At 40.8% G+C, this 21,051-nt stretch overlaps 1 protein-coding gene across 1 annotated transcript in view; it reads right to left on the bottom strand.

The window, feature by feature from the left end:
- LOC134679386 (intermembrane lipid transfer protein VPS13B) overlaps positions 1-21,051 on the bottom strand; it is a 65,883-nt gene that overhangs the window by 20,500 nt on the left and 24,332 nt on the right. Inside the window, exons 38-67 of the mRNA XM_063538284.1 lie at positions 20,732-20,912; positions 20,246-20,359; positions 19,808-19,871; positions 19,580-19,725; positions 19,037-19,148; positions 18,654-18,700; positions 18,294-18,426; positions 17,734-17,834; positions 17,106-17,276; positions 16,329-16,450; positions 15,985-16,141; positions 15,523-15,658; positions 14,845-14,973; positions 12,998-13,120; positions 12,407-12,554; positions 11,994-12,112; positions 11,678-11,777; positions 11,275-11,488; positions 10,331-10,511; positions 7,956-8,098; positions 7,136-7,274; positions 6,683-6,806; positions 6,088-6,197; positions 5,345-5,526; positions 4,659-4,805; positions 4,250-4,457; positions 3,715-3,917; positions 3,219-3,289; positions 2,009-2,184; positions 576-691 (exon numbers count right to left, since the gene is read on the bottom strand). Coding sequence (XP_063394354.1) covers positions 576-691; positions 2,009-2,184; positions 3,219-3,289; positions 3,715-3,917; positions 4,250-4,457; positions 4,659-4,805; positions 5,345-5,526; positions 6,088-6,197; positions 6,683-6,806; positions 7,136-7,274; positions 7,956-8,098; positions 10,331-10,511; positions 11,275-11,488; positions 11,678-11,777; positions 11,994-12,112; positions 12,407-12,554; positions 12,998-13,120; positions 14,845-14,973; positions 15,523-15,658; positions 15,985-16,141; positions 16,329-16,450; positions 17,106-17,276; positions 17,734-17,834; positions 18,294-18,426; positions 18,654-18,700; positions 19,037-19,148; positions 19,580-19,725; positions 19,808-19,871; positions 20,246-20,359; positions 20,732-20,912 — 4,117 coding nt within the window. The remainder of the gene's footprint in view (positions 1-575; positions 692-2,008; positions 2,185-3,218; positions 3,290-3,714; positions 3,918-4,249; positions 4,458-4,658; positions 4,806-5,344; positions 5,527-6,087; positions 6,198-6,682; positions 6,807-7,135; positions 7,275-7,955; positions 8,099-10,330; positions 10,512-11,274; positions 11,489-11,677; positions 11,778-11,993; positions 12,113-12,406; positions 12,555-12,997; positions 13,121-14,844; positions 14,974-15,522; positions 15,659-15,984; positions 16,142-16,328; positions 16,451-17,105; positions 17,277-17,733; positions 17,835-18,293; positions 18,427-18,653; positions 18,701-19,036; positions 19,149-19,579; positions 19,726-19,807; positions 19,872-20,245; positions 20,360-20,731; positions 20,913-21,051) is intronic.

Raw genomic sequence — 21,051 nt, 5'->3', positions numbered from 1 at the left:
TGTAAATTAAGGACTTATTCCAAGGATTTATTCCAAAATGTGATCTAAGGAAAGATGAGTAAAGGTCGAGAAGTTAACTTTCGAAAGAAAATTGTTTGACGTAGACCGTAAAATGTCAGCTGCAGAGACAGGTGACGCTCTCTGTATAGAAATTTGTTAGCAGATCTCTCTCTGCAGCTGGCTGTATATAACAATATACCCGACTCAATGGAGTGGAGCAATGTTGGCACTTCGTGTAATGTATCGTACATTGCTGGATTTATTGCATGCATGTATGTTAGTTTGTAAGGTATTTATCTATGGGCCTTAGTTGCCTGATAATCAGACATCGTAACTTTTACAGCATTTATGGTGCAGCGGAGTGGTGTTAACGGAATCGGTATAAACAATTTCAACTCTACTGATTAATTAGCATTAATTACGTTAATATTAACCTTAATTTACCATTTCAGTTGGAATTATCTATACCAATTCCGTTGACACCGCTGCAACAAAAATGCTGTAAAAGTTACGATGTCTGCTGATAATAAATGACATTTAATTTATTGCTGTATTTACGATGTAGGGTAACTTACTTAAGCACCATTTCGCAGTCCACGCCGCACAGGACGCTCCGGCCCACGGTCTCGGCGTGCAGCTCTCCCGAACACACTGAACACCACGCCTTCGAGCCTGCATTCTTCGCTCGCACCTTTCAATGAAGCGATCAGCATGTACATTTAAAGAAACTGCCAGTTAGTAGAAATAGTTTAGCGCTATATATAGTATTAGAAAGTTAAGAAAATACGATTGAATTGAAATTAATTAAATAATAATTAAGAGTAAGACACACATGCTTGAGAACAGGTGACAACCAAAACTTAAACACTAATATGTTCTTCTTCTTCCTGCTAGACCTGTTCCCATTTACTTGGGGTCGGCCTTCCTTGTCCTCAATTTCCATCTAGCGCGGTCTTGCGCTACGTCTTTATTTAAATGAGCTTCTTTTAGGTCTTTTTCAACCGTCGTCCACCAGGTGATAGGTGGTCTGCCTGAGTTGCGTGTAGTGGTTGGCAGTTTTAGGGCAAGCTTCACCATATGGTCCTCTGAACGCCTTTGGACGTGACCATACCATCTTAAGCGTTTCTCCTTGACCTTTTCGACAATCGGGGCAATCTTGAAACTTCCTCTGACATACTGGTTTCGGATTCTATCCAGTAGCGTGACACCGGCTGACCAGCGTAGCATACGCATTTCTGTGGTGTGCAGCTTGTTCAGATGCTGCTTATTGGTTGCCCAACATTCTGACCCATACAGAACAGCCGGTCTTATTGCGGTCTTATATAGATGCCCTTTTACTTTGAGCGGCATCTTTCTGTCGCACATCACGCCTGTGAGTTGACGCCACTTCATCCATCCAGTTGTAGTTCTGTGCGTAACGTCATTGTCAATTTTGCCGTCATTGCTGAGCACAGAGCCTAGATATTTAAATTGCGTAACCGTAGGTACAAACGTATCTCCTATCATAATCTTGATACTTTCGGGATTGGTGACATTATCGAAAATGCAGGACATATGTTCGGTCTTCTTTCTAATTTTAAGGCCATTGGTTTCCAGTACCTCTACCCAAGAATCCAAAGTCCGCTGAAGTTCCTCCACGCTATCCGAGATTAAAACAACATCATCGGCGTAAAGAATGTTCCAGGGCAGAGGCTTTTGACATTTTTTCGTGAGATGGTCCATGACACTAATATGTTCGCAGTAAGAAAGATTGGTTTACGGCTTTGTATGATGTACTGTTGCACAGAATAAATAATAGTACTAGGTACAGAGGACTCACTCTCTAACAAAACGCGTCTGTTACGATCAGGACATATATGGCCGCTAGGTGACGACAGCGCCACGCGCGGCTTATGGCTAGCCATCAAAATTGGTATACTTGTAGCTACCTGTTGCAAAGCGACGAAATCGCGGAGTGAGCCACGCCTGGCTGTAGTAAGGTTTTGTATGAAAGAAAACTGACAGTTACCTTGTAATGCAGCGGGCGGCGCAGCGCGTTGGCGAGCACTAGGCGGCCGGAGAGGTGCAGCGTGCGGCGCGCGCCCGCCACGTCGCCGCGCACGTGCACGAACACGCCGCCCGCCGCCACCGCCGCCTCCGCGTCCGGCAGCCGCACGCGGCTCTCGCCCGATGAGAACGGTATACCTGCACGACAACAATATACGACGGCATTTGTCAATAGTACATTGTAGGAGAGGACGGAAAATCGCTAAAAGATGGACGAGTGAGTTCGAGGGCCGACACGTTAGTGGAGGCCCTCGAATAATACGAGTCCATCTTTAGCGTTTCCGGCCGAGGCATTACATAGTGCTTTTCACGACTACTGCGAGGAAATAAGAAAACATTTGCATAACTATAAGTACTAGCCCGCGATTTCTCTGGTAGCAATTTACTAGCCACTGCCTGTACTGTCTCTTGAATTTCGGTAGGCGTAAGCTTAGGCGGTCAGCGTAAGAATATCATTTTCTTCACTAGAAGAACTCATTTTTATAGCGAGCGTAGATACGCGTTTCTTATATTTTTTAGTCAAACATAATTTACACTATCCAATTCAGTAGGTATTTTCAGATCCCGCCTTTTTTTACTTTTTTTACCACTTTTAAGAGGCGTTTTTCTGTTATTTGCTTCAAACCGACTCTAAAATGGAAGCGTTTTTGCTAAAAAAAACCACAAACAGCTACAAAAGTAAAAAACGCCTTAAGCGTGAACTGAATGGATAATTGTTAAAAAAAAAATGAAGGGAATGGTTTTGATATTTCTTTTTTTTTTAAACAAGATATTGGTGCTATAAATAACCTAATTTTATTTTTGAACCAAAAAAATTGCGCAAAAAAAGACCTTTTATTGATTTTTATGTTTTAAATGATACTCATTGCTGTAGCGAACTGTCACCAATGACAGATGATGACAACAATGAAACATTGTAGTAGTGGTGCTTCAGGTGCTACAGCTATTGCCTACTTTCCAGCTTGGTTTTAGACCATCTATTGCCACATTTCCGAACAGTGGCGTGAAAACACACTTGTTAAACTAAAATGTCATCATGAAATTATTTGTTATAAAAAGAAAAAAAAAATAAAGTTACTCGCTCCTTATGCTTATTCTTGGCTCAATCTTGAATATTTTTAAAAATACTGCTGAAAACAACACTGCTTGTGTACAATAGGCGTAATACTTACTAGAGGACCATTCTGTAGACGGCCCCGCTAGGGCAAATCGAATTTTGAACGGTGCATTTGGAGATGGCCATCTGAAACGATGTAGAATTTGATTACAAGCAAATTACAAGACGTTTTAATTATTTTTAACGCCTCGAGCCGGGCTAATGCTCTGGTGTCCTAGGATAGCGGTGCCGTCATATAGCAGCCGTCTCCGCACAAACTACGAACATCCATATTTAGTCTTATTAGACCGCTATATGACGGCATCGCTATCCTAGGAAAACCGATCTTTAATGCTCTAGTTTCCGAGGATAGCGGTGCCGTTATATAGCGGCCGTCTCCATACAAATACTACGACATCCATATTTAGCCGTATTATTTAGTATGGAGACGGCCGCTATATGACGGCACCGCTATCCTAGGAAACTAGAGCATTACGGGGCCTATATTTACGCAGCTGTTGTAGAGCCATCGCGACACGCGGCGTCCAGCTGTAGTACATAACGTATGTTACCGGTAGGCGAGCCTCGCGCCGGGCCCCAGCGGCGCGATCTCCTCGCAGCCCTCCTGGCCCACGCGCAGCGCGCTGCAGCAACTGTTGTGGACCCACAGCGACACGCGCCCCTCTAGCTCCAACACTACAGACATATCCTCTTCGGAATCATTACAACTGTCCAAATCTTTCTCTTCATTCTCCGTGGATACGTCTCCTTTGCACTGAAATTTCAAATTACGTTTTACTAGGATACCTTAAAGAACTTAAATTAGTAACGTTGGATGACATATTTCAGTAAAGTAGATGTAGTCCTCAAACGGTGGTTTACGGACCACTGTGTTCCCTATAAACACTCGAAATGGTCCTATAATTTATAAACATAATCAACATTTATTAAATATATTCCTTATAGGTTTTTACATGTAAGCTGTCATTCCTGTCCATGGCATCATATAAATTTGTCAAATGATCCCTTATCACCTAGATTAAGGACCACTAATTTAGTCAGATCGCAGTGGATGACACGACAGTCAAAATATAAGTTTGCAAGTACCTGTCGTAAAATTGGCCCCCAGTCGTTGGCGAGCGCCCGCAGCGTGCTGAGGCGCGGCACGTGCAGCGCCACGCGCACGCACTCGGAGCACGCGCGCACGCGAGCCTGCGATACAGCGACGTTGCTCGGTACCGAGGCACTCGCTTGCACGCGCGTCGACCCCACCATCTGCTCGAGCGTGCCCGTCGAACAGTCTAGGACGTCGCATCTGTTTGATACAGTATGTTTTATGTTTCAACACGCAAGACTACACTTATACAACACTAATTCGTGGAAGTACGGTGTGAACGGTGGCGTATACGGTGAACAACGGTGTCCGCCGTGCTCACGCACATCCCGCGGTGGCTACGTATTAGCAACCGATACATAGTGCCTACCAGCGACCGTAACAAGAGCACGCCGTACTCACGAGAGTTTGGTGTCGAGCAGCAGTACGCGGCCGGCGCGCGAGCCGAGCAGCGCCTGCGCGACGGTGTCCGCCGCGCTCACGCACAGCACGCGGTGGCTGCGCATCAGCGGCCGCGAGACGTAGTAGCCCTCCAGGGAACGCGCCTTTCTGCAACCGACAATCTTACGTCACCGCCGAGTATCAAGTAGACTTACAATTACTAGTAGAAACAACGTGGAGTTGTTATCAACAACAAAATTTGATATCGTCAACCGGGGCGAATAGCGATAAAAAATTGGGAATGACATTGACGTGACAATTAAAAACTACTTACACAAACTGTATCATGCAAAATATACTAATATTTTAGGTATTCCACCGTTACCTGTTGGCCGACTTTAGTTTGACTCGTTAGACATTTAACATTCAGTTTATGTTTTTGTGGCATAAAATTAGTTCTTTCGTGAAAAATTAGCAATCAAGATAGTTCGAAGACGCCGTCCGATATATTATCGTCGGGTGACAAGCAAAAGTCACTAAGTACTATCAAAAAATTAAACTAACAATGCACTTTATTACACTTCTAACACGGTTTATTGTCCAATAATTTCAATGGTGTTAGTTAGTGACTTATATTTGTCACCCGACGTTATATAAAGCTGCTTAAGCGAGCTATTTTTAATTAAAGTTAGAGGTTACCCCTATACCTGGACAGAGAGGGGAGCGAGTTGTGCGCATGCAGTTCGAGCTCTGTGCAGCGCAGCGCGACGCGCACGCGCGCCACGGAGCGCGGCGAGAAGTACGAGTCCACGCGCAGCGCGCTAGAAAGCTGCTCGGCGCTGACGAGGCCCACGCGCGCCTCCGCTGGCGGCTCGTCGCGCCCACTTGCCTGCACGGGAAAATACTCCGTGAACCCATGTTCATCTAATTACTACCCTTCCTGGTACATGTATTCCGGGTCAAAACAAAGGCAATTTGGATTAACAAAGTTACGGGTTGGCCCAAAATGATGATAATTTAACCAAAGCTTTGCGTTTGTGTATCAAAACCAAAGGACAATATTTCGATTTTTTTTATCAATCATAAATAATTATAGTTTTGTGTTTTAGTGAGATTTTGTAAAAGACGTATTGTAAAAGAAAAATTGTAAAAAAAAAGTTGACACCGTATTTTTGGGCCAACCAGTATACCGGAGACGTACGACGGGGTACGTCATTAAACATTCTACGGATTTTACGTGTCTCATCATGTGTGACAACGGGAAAACCTGACCTGATGGAACTTGAAAAGTTCTGGAGGAGATTACATTTCACAGCAAAAATATTTGCCGAATTCAACCGAATATATTGGCCGAATAATTAATAATTACCGAATGGTAAGGCCTACTTCTAATGGTCACTGTATGACGATTGATTCTCAATATTTACACGCGAAATATACATAATCCTACCAGGGGGTCGACTCTGGGCATAAACTTGGTGATGTCGAACTCGAAGGTACGTTCTTGAGGCTTGGTTTCAGAATCCGCGCAAAATCGCCACAATGTTGCAAAAACCGCATCTGAATAGGATAGAAATACGGCACTGGTAAAATAAAATAAAACCAGACAAGTGCAAGGCGGACTCGCTCAACGAGGGCTCCGTACTTTTTAGTATTTTTTGTTATGGCGGCAACAGAAATACATCATCCGTGAAAATTTCAAGTGTCTAACTATCACGATTCATGAGATACAGTCTGGTGACAGACTGACGGATAGACAGACCGACGGACAGTGATGTCTTCGTAATAGGGTCCCGTTTTTACCCTTTGGGTACGGAACCCTAAAAAACATGGTATTAGGTAGATTTCATTACTGACGTGCCGACGAAAAGTTTTGAATCTTGATATGAAAATATAAATAGAATACTTCGTAATGGAAACTTTCTTCATTGTTTATGAACATTTCCTGAATTTTCGGGGAAGTTTTCCAGCTTATTGGAAAGATTCTACAGCTACACTTTACACAACATTTGTTGCTAATTTAAACAAAAAATTGAATCACAAACCTGGTGGTTCTGCATATAATTTTATTTCGTTGGGCTCTGACACAGGCAGAGTAACATACGTATGCGGCTCCCATCTTTTCAATAACGGATCGTAGAACTCCAACTTGCATTTCACTTCTTCGTCCTATTATTAAAAATACAACAAATAATGATTTTAATGACGGAAGTTTACTAATTATAGCCATTGTTTTAAAAGCCAATACTAATGGTCCTAATCCCTTCATGAAACGTCTAACTAGAACAACAAAAAACTATATTTACTACATTTACTATACACACACATACATTTACATTTTAATTTTTTTTTATTTGCATTTAGTATTTACTATATTTACGCAGTTATCGAGGTGAAAACAACGACAGAATAGTTCGTTATTTGAATAACTATGACAACGAAAACCCACGAAAATAAGAAGTTAGAAGCGAATAAAAGCTACAATGCTAAGCACTCACAATGCCAGGTATGGGGAACACCGTGATCCTAGACACGGTCCGCGGGTGCGGGTAGCGCCAGGACATGGCGTCGCCGTGCAGCGTCACCTGGTAAGCCATCGGGAACTGGCCACCGGTCACTATTTTAAAAGCTCCGCTTCTGTAAGGATAGATAACTGCCATTGACACTAACGGCTACCCAGAGAATGGTTACATACAGTCACCATCAGATATATCGCAGCGGCCAGCGCGCTCACAAATATCTGAACACAACTCTATTGTCAAGGTGCTAGAGTGCGTGTTCAGATATTTTTGAGCACCTCGGGCGCTCTGATATATCTAATGGCGACTGTACAAAGCAGAAAAGATTACTGTGAACTTCTGCGCTAAAAGAAGATTCCCCTTTTGTTTCTCCGAGGACGCATAACAATTACAATAGATAAACATATCAAATTACCATTTTAATAGCTGGGTTATCATTGCACAAGAGTATTTGAATTTATTAACATTCTCTGTACATATAAGAGTTAGTGGTTTGCAAGTGTAAGTATGCAAAATAAGATAATTAATTAACGTGTAAAGTACAAATTCAATTCCATGTAAAAAGTCACATTTAATATTTATTATACGAGCACTTTGGGTAACTGTAAAGCGTCAAATAAAGCAGAGGAGAAAAGAGGGGATATATTGGGGCACTTTCGATAGGGAGGGATGGAGTTCAAAATTACGTAATTTTTACGTGTTTATTTTCTACGTACTTACTAGATATTTAGCTGGTGGCCAAAAAGCCAATAATTTATTTATTGAGATATTTATTATAAGAAAATGTTGTATATTATACTTGAGGTCGTCCTTGTAATGCTGGTCGAAGGCCTCCACGGACTCCAAAGTGGGTAAGGCGCGGTCGGACATGCTCCGCGTACTGTAAGACCGCATAAAGACGCTGCTTTCTTCCTGCAGCTCTAGGAGATCCGTTTCGTCCTCCTTGACACACAAAAATAATTAAACAAAACATTTCTACATTGACACAAGTATATGTGGTGTACTTTCGTTTCGGCCAAATACATTTCGCCAAATTTCACTTCCCAACAAACTTATCGCAATAGTTTCATTTCCCAAAGGAACCTTTAGCAAAGTTACACTTCGCATATAATATATTTGGTCAAATTATCATTTGGCATGATTTTACTTTGTCAAATGTTATTAGGACAAAAACTTATTTAGCAAACGTTTTTTATTGCCTAATATTATATTCCAAAAAGATGTTTGGTCAAAATTGTCAAATAGGCATCTCTATTTAAATTGGTACTTTTTGTTATGTTAATATAGGTACGTTAAATTCTACGTAATTTGGGTGGGTTGGGTTAGGTTTGAACTGCGCTGCGATCCTCACAAAACGGAACCGCTATCAGAAAAGTGGGTTAGGTTAGACCCTCACAGAATCGAAATGCTATTAGAAAAGTGGGTTAGGTTAGGTTAGAACTGCGATCCTTACAGAAACGAAATACTATGTACTAGAAAAAGGTCATCTAAGTGGAATAATTAATTTAATAGAATAACGAGATGTAAAAAATTTGCTTGACTTTTTAAACTAAAATGTGGTTTAAATATTGGTGGTTTTTTACTATTTTTGGGTTATAATGATTACTTTGGTGTTATTTGCTTTAATAGAATAGCAAGATGTAACAAATTTGGTTGTCATTTTACATTAAAATGGAGTTTTAATTTTAGTGATCATTTATTACTACATATTTTTGGCAGTAAGAATGTTTTTTTTTGACGTTACATTTTACTATGTATATGTAATGATCAGTTAAATACTAGACAAATAAAATTCTGCAGCCTCCACTTTATTGGTATGTAAATTGTATGCCATGCCATATTTTGGGACACGTAAGTTATGCTTAATGATACATTTGACTAAATAATATTTGGTAAAATGAAACTTGTCCAAGTAATTATTTGCTAAACAATAACTTGCCAAAAAAGACTATTGCTAACTGAAAATTTGCGATAAGTTGTTTTGCCAAACATTTTTTTGGGATATGATAATTTGGGAAACATAGTTTGGGATGTGATACTTTGGGAAACGATTTTGGCCCATTCGTTAGTAAACCAGTATATGTACTAGGGTGGTTCAAAAAACATTTTTTATTTATTTTCCGACGGGCCATCCCCTTATTTTGTTACACTTATTATGCTGATAAAATACACCAAGTTTCGTAATTTTATCTCAACTACAAGGGGGTGCTCAACCACTTTGAAAATTTTGTATGTTGTATGAAAACCAAAAAACAGAAGTATTTATTATTCAGATTTTTATTTAAGTATCTGTTTTCACATTATTTGCACATGTGATTTATAAGTTTTTAAGTAGAAAAACAGTTTTAATTCTATTTTTTATAATTTTTCGAAAAGTAAGATTTTTAGAATTTCACCTAAAAAATAGAATTAAAAATGGTTTTTCATCAAATAACTTTAAAATCGCACTTTCAAATAATGTGAAAACTACTACTTACATAAAACTGAAAAAAATAATAACTTGTTTCTTTTGGATTTCATACAACTTTGAAAAATTTCAAAGTGTTTGAGCATCCCCTTGTAGTTGAGATAAGATTACAAAACTTGGCATATTTAGTCAACAGAACACGTGTAATAAAATGAGAGGGTGGCGCTTTTTCTAGCTGGAGTTTGAATTTTTCCCATACAAACGTGAACCACCCTAATATGTACCTCTAAAACGCAATTGCGGATGATAAAAAATCGAAATATTTCGATAAAAACCTTTTTTGGATTTGAAATAATAATCAGTCATGGATCCCGCTTTACGAAAGCTTGTAACTTGTAATACAAGCAAGCTCTTCTATTTAAAACATGTATAAACAACCAACGATAATTTAGGTCAGTGTGGAGAAAACTTACAATTTTTGGTTGGGAAGAGCATCATATGGCAAAAACTCTCGAATTTGTATTGGGAACGTGCGAAGTCGGTGGCGCTGATCGTCACAAACATAGATAATCTTATGGAATGTCCGACATTAGTACTAGCGGCAGCCGCTTGAACTAATTTTACTCCATAAAATTTAATGTAGACATTCCGACAAAATGAGGGCAGCACCAGTCGTGCACATAGCGAATACCTTCGTCGCTCAGTTAGTCAGAAAGGAAGAGCTTCGCTCCTGCTCTCTCTTCGAAAGAGATTGTAGACGGTGTTACCTGGTAGACGGTCTTCAACGTGTTAATTGCTAGTTGTACCCTGCGGAGGGCGGCGAGGTCTTCCGGGCGCACGTCCAGCGTGACGCGGTCCAGGTCCACGGTGACGCGCACCGAGGGCTCGCGCGCCGACACGCCGTCCTCGGCCCTTCGCCACGCTTCCCAGCTGCACTCCAATTCCATACTGCCCATAAGAAATACATTTTAGAATTCATCGCAATGAAATCATTATACGAAGAGACAGCCTAGTTGCAGTGAATTCTAGAAATTAGATGAAATTTATAACTATTCTGACTCATTTCAGTATTAGAGACCTTATTGAGTCCGATTATGCTAATTTTGCAATGGCAATGACCAAGTGTGGCAATGTCAACATTTATGTGAAATTTCGATGAAAATATGAGCTAACGCAAGGCTTGGCTCACTCCGCGATTTCGTCGCTTCGCTACAAGTACATGCGGCCCACGCCAAGTTATTATTATTATTATTTCGTTTTAGACAGGCAGCTGATGCTGGTGCGTCTAAATCATAGTTCACTTAGCACGATTTCACTGTTTAGATAGTTTATCGAGTCTATTTTTAAATTGATTCACACTTGTAGAGTTCACAACTTCTGAGGGTAATTTGTTCCAAGCATTTACTATTCGGTTTGCAATGAAGTTTTTCGCGATATTTGTTTTATGTTTTGTGGTTACTAGTTTAAGGTAGTGTCCTCTTGTGCGCGTGTTTGGGTTTCGAGTGAACAGGTCGCTTAAGTTTAGTGTCTAACCATAAGTTTGGTGTCTAACCATAGAAGTTGCCGCGCACCGCTACGGAACGGACACCTGCTCGCGTTTGCGCCACCTAGCGGTAATATCTGTCGTGATAGACGCGTTTTGTTAGAGAGTGAACCTACTGTACCTATTACTATTATTTGTTCTGTGCTGACGCATACAGAACGTAGTTACCCTAGCATCATCGGTTGCAGGAGGACATGGCGCTGGTCGCCGGGCGGGCCGGCGGCCACCAGCAGCGCAGACACTAGTGCGCGCGCGACCAGCCGCTCCGGCCGCGCCGCGGCGCCTATCTGAAGCGACGCGCTGTCCCACCCTATTGTGCCTTCGCTGCCCGACACCCCGAGCTGACTCATTTGGATTACGATATTCTCCAAGTTGTGACTTGCTGCAAAAAAATTAAAGGGGCTATAGACGATCCATTTATAATAAAACCAGCCAGTCCAGGCCAAAGTAGCACAATTGTGTCAGAACGCAAAGTAGCAATTTGATTTCAAATGCAATGGGAAATATTGGAAAAAAACGTAGTTGGCGGACAAATTCATATCATTCACTTTCATAAGTAAAAAAGGCTCACCCATTAATTTACGTAATTTAAGGAACGGAGGTGTATGATGTTCGACGTGGCTCAAGGTGATACTTCCTTTCTTACTATTTTTCTGCAATTTTTCTTGGACCTATAAAACAAATTTAATATTAACATCTAATCTGTACAATTAAAAAGTACCTAAATACAGAAATATACATAGTACCCAATCGGGACAGTCGTTTTCAAAGCTTATTTGGGCAAACTTTCTGATTACCCGTTTTTAGTTCTAGTTTTTAAAAACGCGACCATAGCATTCAAAACTCCAACGACAAATTCACCCTTTAACCAGTCATAGTAGAATTACCAGTCGATTGATGAGTGTTAGCCGGCGCAGAGTATCCGCGGAGAGTCCCAGCAGCACCGGTCGCTCCACGTCCACCGTCGCGGATCCTTTCACACCACTGTAGTTGCTTGGCCCGCTGCCTGTCAAGCAAACCTCATTTTTATATTTATATGCAGGAAGAGGTAAAATATATTGCCAAGTACATATTACAAATAATGCGCAGCGCTCTCAGATTAATCAATAAATTAAAACGCGACATACCACCAGTATGTCAGGATTGACAATCTCGACAGTAGCGAGCACCAGCGATATGTCGTGTGTTGGTGGTTTCCTTCGCCGTAGATAATAACGGCCGACTGCCATCCGTCTAATTTGCACAGCACAATCCACGCAGTAACACCTAAGTCTTATATTATATAGAACATTGACTGTACCACCTGTCGGCGTGACAATCTTGAGAGTGGCGAGCGCCGGCGGTATGTCGGTCACCGGGTCCGGCGTCCCTTTCGCCGTGGATAACAGCGGCTGACTGCCATCCTTTTCGCCCGCTCCCAGCCCAATCCACGCGTTAAACAGTGACACCTATAACGTGTTTAAGTAACAGTAAATTTATAGACAACTGAGACATTGCATGTTTGATAAATTTCATCTATTCTTCTTCTTTCTGGCGTTATCCCGGCATTTTGCCACGGCTCATGGGAGCCTGGGGTCCGCTTGACAACTATCAAACAACAAATATCATCTATTCGAGGTATCAAAACGAAGCAAGCCAATATTCAATAATAACATCATTGTTATTCGCACCCTTAGAGCATTTAATAACTAGAGTGGCCAGCTTACCCCTCTGCCGAAAAACTGCACAATTGTGCAAACTTTTGTATGGACTGACATGGCTATTTGTACGTTACGTCATGTAGAAATAGCAATTAATTTGACGTCCCCTCCCCCGCAAAAATCGGCAAACTGTTTGGTAAAGAAAATGACAGCGATGACATCTCCAGTTACTAAATGCTATAAGTTCGCACCTGTAGATTTTTCCGTGTCTTCTTCCTCCAGTAGTACAGATTGGGCTGGTGTAAAGTGATGTGCAGCAGCGGCAACTTGCCGGAGGTCAGCCTGGCACGGGGCAGGTGCAACGCCGCCGGAGCCTGCACACAACGTGTTTGCATTAGAAATATGCTCATACCCGAAACATCATTAGCATAAAGCATGTGCCAGACGGCAGACAACCACATCCACAGTTTCTGCAACATCTCTATCTCATTTCTACCAAGGTCAGAAAAACAGTGGTTTTAAGCCATGTAGCAAGTGGTTGAAACCAAATTCTGCATGACCTTTAAACGCCCTTGGTAGACAGCCGTGCTCTGCCAACCATTATTTTTGGGCTTGTTGTAAACCATGTAGACAGCCGCGGTTCTACCTCGATTCTACCTAGGTCATGTTGCAGAAACTTACAGAAACCGTATGAGCATTAAGGAAACTTATTTCATTGTCGGCATCAACCAGAAGTGAAGTACTGCGCTACTCGTATATTCATTCAGTCTGCTTGATCTCAATGGAAACTATTGTTTTAAATTAGAGTAGGACCAAAAAAAGTTTGCAGCGTTTTTTTTTTTTGTAATTGAGTAATTGATTTGAGTCAAACGGTCCTCGCTAGAGATACGGGCGGCCGTTTGCTCTTTGATTCAGTAAGAGCTGTGTTGGTAGTGGATTGCGGTGTCTGTTTAGTGGTTTTGGACAGGTTCCCACAATAGTACGGGTGAACCTGCCCCAAGTTGTTGGTAGGGAGGTATTCGCCATGATGGGCAGCAGAACTGCTGCAAACCAGGTAAGGGTAAAACCCTCAAGAATCTCAACAAGACGAATACAGGTAATAACCTATATTATATTTTGTTGAAATTCCTGAGAGTATCTATTATATATTTCGTGTATGTTATGAATGAGTCCAGTGTTTCTTCTTTTCCTGTGATATGTTTTATATTGTACGGGTCAATATCCTGATATTTCCCACAGATAGTCTCGTGGACACACCTTGCATATGCGTATCTTGGACAGTTCCTAATCAGGTGTTCGATTGTTTGTTTTGTGTCCTTGTCACATGGACAAGCATCATCATTGATTATGTGGAAACGTTTTAAATAGGTTCTATTGTAGCCATGGCCTGTTAGTATTTGTGTAAGCTGGAAAGTTATGTTTATGTGTTTACGGAGATGTTTGATGTCGTCCAGAGTAGGTAACCATTGTTTGACGTGTTTCCCCGTGGTGCTGTCTGTGTATGCTGTGTTGCGTGTAGTAGTTGCTTCTAATTTGTGTTTGATGGTAAGACAGAGGGAAGTAGACGTAGTCCGGTGATTTTCGTAGTGTTGCCGCATGCTTGGCCGCGAGATCTGCCCTCTCATTTCCATCTAGGCCAGCATGGGCCTTAATCCAGCAGAAGCTGATCTCCATTTCCCCAGACTCCTTGATGTTATGTAAGATTTTATGTATTTTATTTATGTTTCTGTTGGTACTGATAACCCACGCAATGCAAGTGTTATTTATAAGTCATACTTTCATAGTCTGACGTTTAAAATAACACTTGCACTGCGTGGGTTATCAAAATCGCTGCAGACTTTTCTTGGTCTAACTATAAACGTAATTATTAAGAGGAAAATATTTAGGCGCCAGTCAGAGTTTTCCAACCTTTTAGCAACAAGCTACGCTAAACAATAAAAAAATCTTACATACCCCTTTTTCGTCATATAAAATCACAAAGGTATATTTTCTGGCTTTAAACGTCCCTTTGCTAAACAGGGGTATAAGTGGGTGAGCATTCCTGTCTTATATCAAGAAATAAGTTAAAATAATAAATAATATTAAACAAAGACATTACGTGCATGTCAATTTTTGAGTCCATAAGCCTAACCCCATGGGTAATACTCAATTGGCTAGCCGTCGACTTTAGCTCAGATGCCGAAGTTCCCTCCACTTGGTCGGCGTCTTTTTCTGAATCGGCCGAGTCCTAAATAGATAGATAATACGCATTGTGATAACAAAAAATAACAATAAATGTTAGTAGTAATGACAACTTACTGAAATGTTATTGTATTGGCGATTACTCAACTGTATTTTTCATATAAATTGCGAACACTATTAAAACTGACAGTATGTAGTTAATTAAAAACTGGCGTGGGGTTTGGACAAATCGCTCCTTGAGAAACATAGTGTCACTATACAATATGATTAGTGCGTGGAAATGGAACAAACTCACTATTCGAATGGTTCTTAATTTTGTATAGTGACACTATGTTTCTCAAGGAGCGAAATCTACCGAAACTTTCGTAGACATTCAGTGCCAGCTTTAGTGAGTTTATGGTATATATTAGGTTACAAAACAATCATGAAAGTTAAAAAGGACAAAAAAATCCAAATTTCAGTTATACGCATTAGGGGATTCTTTTTTGATATGTTTCCTGTGATATTATAGTTAATAAAGTGATTTAGAATATGAGACGCATGTACTCGTATAGTGGCTAAGTTAAAAAGTTTTGTTTAATGTGTTATTTGTTACCTCTTCCGTATATTGCTCCGGTTTGGGATGCGGCCTCAAATAAATTGCTGCGGGGCTATTGTCATCTTCCATATAAAGCGATATCTCGATCTCGCCCATTGTCACAAACACCTCCAGATGTTCTGACACATCAATTCTGAAAAAATATTGGTTCAATTATCAAGTAAAATATTGGGCTTCTACGTACGACAGTAGTGTCGCTGGTGCCTTTCGAAACACTAATTACTTCTCGTTGGAGATGTTTTATATTTATGCCACAGCGCGCACTATCATATCAACGACTAATCTAGCCCCACTAAGCATTTCACACCAAGCTAACATTGTAGTAGATGTATAGTGAAAAGCTTTCCTATGTAAAAAAACTTTCCGCCACAAACGGTTTTTTTTGCTAGACCTGTCCTACTAAAATGTTAGTGACATACTGTTTGGTGCAATGATTTGACCTTAGGAATGATGTCTTACATTTCCTCGGCAAAGGCGACGTTGAGGTTTTTCTTCGAAGGTGGCCTGTCTAGCTTCAGTCTTGACGTTGATGTGGCCACGTCTATACCTGAATCCGTTGTAAACCCTCGATCGGATTTACCGGTGTTGCTTGACTCGTCGATCATTTCAGCAACTCCTAGTTAAGAGATTTCACACATATACATATTTCTGTTTAAAGTTACATCTTTAATAAAATCTTTACAAGGAGCTTATAGTTTACTGAATATAAATCCATGGATATTCATAAATATAAATATATTTAATACGATAAAAAGATTCGGGAAACCAATTGATATTATTAAAAATAAGTAAATATACAATACCTTTAAATAATGTCGGGTTACTATCTTGTAACGTACTCTCAGGCGTTTGCTTCGGGTTCAAAAATAAAGCCGCATACGGACACACGGCGGCTGTGGGGACCGTCGAAGGAAGAGAATCTTCACTAAATAGGAAAAAAAAATTTAACTCCTTATATCTTTGCAGTAACATTTACAAATTGTCAGTTAAAAGCGTGGACGATAGCATATGATTGAATTGAAATCCGCGAAACTTCACACTGTATGTGTATAAAAGTTGAGCCTTAATGTTCTTACATAAGCGTCACTGATACTGCCACGAGACTGAATCGCATCTGTGCCACTACAAAAAGCCGTAGTGGCCTAATTCACCCTGTATTGGTTAAGCAGAAATAAAAAATTGCCAAGACGAAAGCAATTGCGATGTGTCAAAATAAAGATTCAATTTACAATGGAATAGAAAGACTTTACAGGCCACTGGGCGGTAAGCTACTAAATATCACGTGATGTAACACCGGCCGGCCGGCCGGGGTGTTTGACGACCGGTCTGGCCTAGTGGGTAGTGACCCTGCCTATGAAGCCGATGGTCCCGGGTTCGAATCCCGGTAAGGGCATTTATTTGTGTGATGACACATATATTTGTTCCTGAGTCATGGTTGTTTTCTATGTATATAAGTATTTATATATTGTATATATCGTTGTCTAAGTACCCACAACACAAGCCTTCGTGGGGCTTAGTCAATTCGTGTAAAAAAAATGTCCTATAATATTTATTTATGTAACAGAGAGCATGGAATGTACCTAGAGCTCTTGGAAGAGCTGGCCTCAGAGAACAAGTACTGCACGAGCTTGAGCTGCTCCAGGCTGATCTCGAAGGCGCAGTCGGAGGCCAGGTTGAGCTCCACCGCCGGCCCGCACGACAGCGCGCCGTTCACGAACAGCGGCGGCGCCAGAATGCAGCTTATGTCCACACTGGAATATTTGTTGGAATACTAATATGTCATTCTATGGAACTTGCTATGTAAACAAACCGCCATATTGAAATTGACTCTGAATGATGAATTTACTAGTGACTTTTGTTTACTCAGTTAGCAAGTTCCATAGAATGGGACTATACACACAGCCTCACCTATCATCGTACACTAAATCCTACTCATAAGCATGTAAATGAGATGGAAAGAGAACTAGGTGGCGTAATATTTGCTCAAATATACGGGTTTCTTTTCTTTCCTTAGTTTTGAGAAACAACAGAGACTCAGAGCCGAATTTACACAAAACAGCGATGTGAATATGCGCCATAACATGTAACTTAAGTCCCGGCTCAAGGGCGCCATCGATCATAAACTGGTTTAATTTGTAACTGATGGGAACAGCAGTGTTGGTGTAAAACATCAGAAGAGACTTCAGTTTTGTGTAAAATAAAACTTACTGATGGAGAATAGCTGTCACGACGGGCGAGACAGGCGGTTGAGACCACTTCACAGCCGGGTTCTCGCTACCGGTGCCTTTATTGTAGATTTCTCTTGCCTCCTGCGCACAAACATGATTGTTTTAGCCTTTGGGGCTATTCATAAATTACGTCATTTCAAATTACGGGGGCGGGGGGGGTCCAGACATCTGATGATGGTAGCATTACGTAGGAGGAAACGGGTTCGAAGCATTATTTTTGGATAATTTTATGTTAAATGTCAATTTATGTCATAAATCGATGGCGTAATTTATGGACAGCCCCTTTCTCAGATGTAGAAAGTAGTTGTAGCAGTAAATGTATATTTCAATCACATTACCGCCTCCACCACGAAACGTCCGTTAGGGCTCATTTAGACAATGCGAGAACTCGCATCCGTGTTTTATCATTGCTGTTTTTGATCGGTCGGTTGAATCGGACGTAACGAAACACTCCGCAATGTAACTAAAATCGCACGCCAGTTCGCGCGCCATCTAATTCAGCCCTTAAGTGGCCGTCTGGTAAGGGTAATAAATACTGACTTCTTGTTTGATAATCTGCTGGAGCTGCGCGGACTGAATGGCGACGTGTTTGACGTTGACCTCGTACTGCCGGCCTTCCGGGCTGCCTCCGTTAGAGGTCCAAGAGCCATCCAATCCAGTCGTAACGGATTGTCTAAAACACGTTTTATCTGATTATGCAACCAAATAAATACCCGTAAAAATATATATTATTAAGATGTAAATAAATCAATTTATCTTTATATACTTAAAAATAAGTAAGATTGTTATTTAGTTCATTTTTGAGCTTACGAGTATATGCAATAATTACACATTAGTTTACCTTTTTAGCAAGTTATATATTGTTTAAAATAAATAATGAAATGTAAAAAATATCCTTACCGACAAATAGGATTTTCCGGGTGCGGATTGATAGATACTTTGCCGACCTGGAAGCACAAGTCTGTGTAATTCAATGTAATAAAATCATATAAATAAAATAAGCAAGCATTTAAAAAAGCTAGCCAAAATTTAAACACAAAAGAGAGTTTAAGATACTTGGACCAAAGGTTCATAGGGGCTATTCATAAATTACGTCATTTCAAATACACCGAATGATGGTAGCATGACGTAGGACGAAACGGGGTCATTCGAAGCATGATTTTTGGATGATTTTAGGGGGGGGGGGGGGGTCAAAAATCGTGAAATATCGATGACGTTATTTGTGGACAGCCCCATAACATAATGTAAAACAAAAAAGAAGTATTACAATCCATAATACGAACCAGTAAGAGAAACGTATCGTCATTTTCCGGGTCGTGGACATCGGTACTGACCAGCAGCCGCAGCCCGCCCGCAGTCACGTAACAGAACGGCCACTGCCAAGAGCTGCCGTCACTGTTAACAAACAGACTTTCAAACCTTTTTCTATTCGAAATGTCTTTGACTAAATATGACGTTCTCAATAAAAAGGTTCTTTACCTATACATAGATGACAGGAAAACCTATTAGAAATGTACAGTCAAGCGTGAGTCGGACTTAATTACTTAGTTTGCGATCCGACCCCTACGGGTTTTTAAAGACATAACAATGACGTTCCACATAAAAAAAGCATTGTTAAAAATTGGGTAATGTCCGGAACCCCTGGAACGCGAGTCCGACTCGCACTTGACCGGTTTTTTTATTTGTACTCTCCCATACGACTTGACAGTTCGTGGACTAATATTATTCAAATACCGTTCGAGAAATGGGCCCCAGTTTACGCACACGTCATATTAGTTATGTATAACATTTATGTGTGTCTGTATATATAATTCTAATGACTGTACCTTGGTTCGTCTTCGGATTGCAGAGGGCAAAAAGACGGTGGGGCCATCTCACGGACTAGAGACATAATGTTCTCGATGAGAGAAGGCTGCAGCACCGCTTCTAAAGGCGCGAGTGTAGCGTATATTTCCCACATACTGTCTCCGGCCTGAAAATATACATCAATGGTTATTATAAAAGACTGGGCAATATACTTCTTATTTTATTCAATCACAATGAAACATTCATACCCCTTTTTGTTGTAACAGCTTGGGATGTAGCTCTTCTTTCCAACTAGCGGGCAAATTAGATATTCTGCAAGAGTACGATAACGCGTATATTTACTATCACATAAAGGCGTGCTCTCGTTTCGGAGGCCAAGACCCTCTTTGGGTCGCTGAGTCGTATTAGTTAGTTAGTTTTGGTTAGTAAAGGCGAGGTGAGCTCAGGCCAGTAAGTGAATTTGGGATTTTCTATCTAGTACATGAATTGGTATACAAATTTTTTAGCAACGGCAAGTTCTGCCTTGAGAGACATCACAATGCACTAAACTGTTGTTTGACTTCGAGTATGATTATATAAAGTTAGCTTGATATTGTCCGAGCGCGCTTGGTCTTAAAGAATAAACATATGAAACAATATTTGTTAAGATATCGCGCACGTATACATGACGACGTAGGTAGACTCACTGCGCCTGCGTGATAGTGACAGCGAGGAAATGGTCCTCCTCCTTGGAGTCGATGGGCTCGCGAGCCACCAGCACCCGCCCGCCCAGCACGCCGGCTTCCCAGTCCTCGTGGCTCCTATACCAAACATTTTAATATTTGACACTCTATAATAGCAGACCGAGAAACCAGTATGCAGTAGCGATGAACGAATATTTTCTATGTAAATCCTTAAGATATAGCACTTGTCGGAATTATCAACAACTAATAGGTATGGCATCTTATGCGTACGTTTTCCGCACAGGAAAATAGTTGTTTCAATGCTTATCATACGATTTTTTTTGTAAAAGTGATAAAGCGGCAGGTACTCGTATTAAGTACCCACGAAAGTAAGTATCAGTAAACTATTTCGTTTAGCATCCATTTGCAGTATAAAGGTACCATTATGTATCGTACGAATAACAGAATATATTCTGCGATATGCAGATGATTATGTTTATTTTTACTAACCTTTTGTGATGTCGAACTGACGCAGACGCGACTTTCACTTTGAGTTGATTGTAATGTTCCTGAATGTCTACTGTAGATATGATGTCGTCAATTTCCATAGCCAGCTTTGATTGGTGGGTAGCCACGACCAGCGTCGCTCGGCCCACGACCCATTGGAACCAAAAGAAGGTTTTCAGCTTCACTAAAGGTTACAAACAAATAGTTGCATCAGTATATTAAATTTGAGTAAAATAAAAAATACAGTCACTTCGATTAAAAGTATGTACCTAAGGCCCCAGTGCTCGATCGATAATCGACATGCTAATGCCTAATAGGACTTG

The sequence above is a fragment of the Cydia fagiglandana genome, chromosome Z (assembly GCF_963556715.1).
Source record: "Cydia fagiglandana chromosome Z, ilCydFagi1.1, whole genome shotgun sequence".
Classification (NCBI taxonomy): Eukaryota; Metazoa; Arthropoda; class Insecta; order Lepidoptera; family Tortricidae; genus Cydia; species Cydia fagiglandana.
The sequence above is the reverse complement of the archived record's forward strand: the minus strand, read 5'-3'. Positions and strand labels throughout refer to the sequence as shown.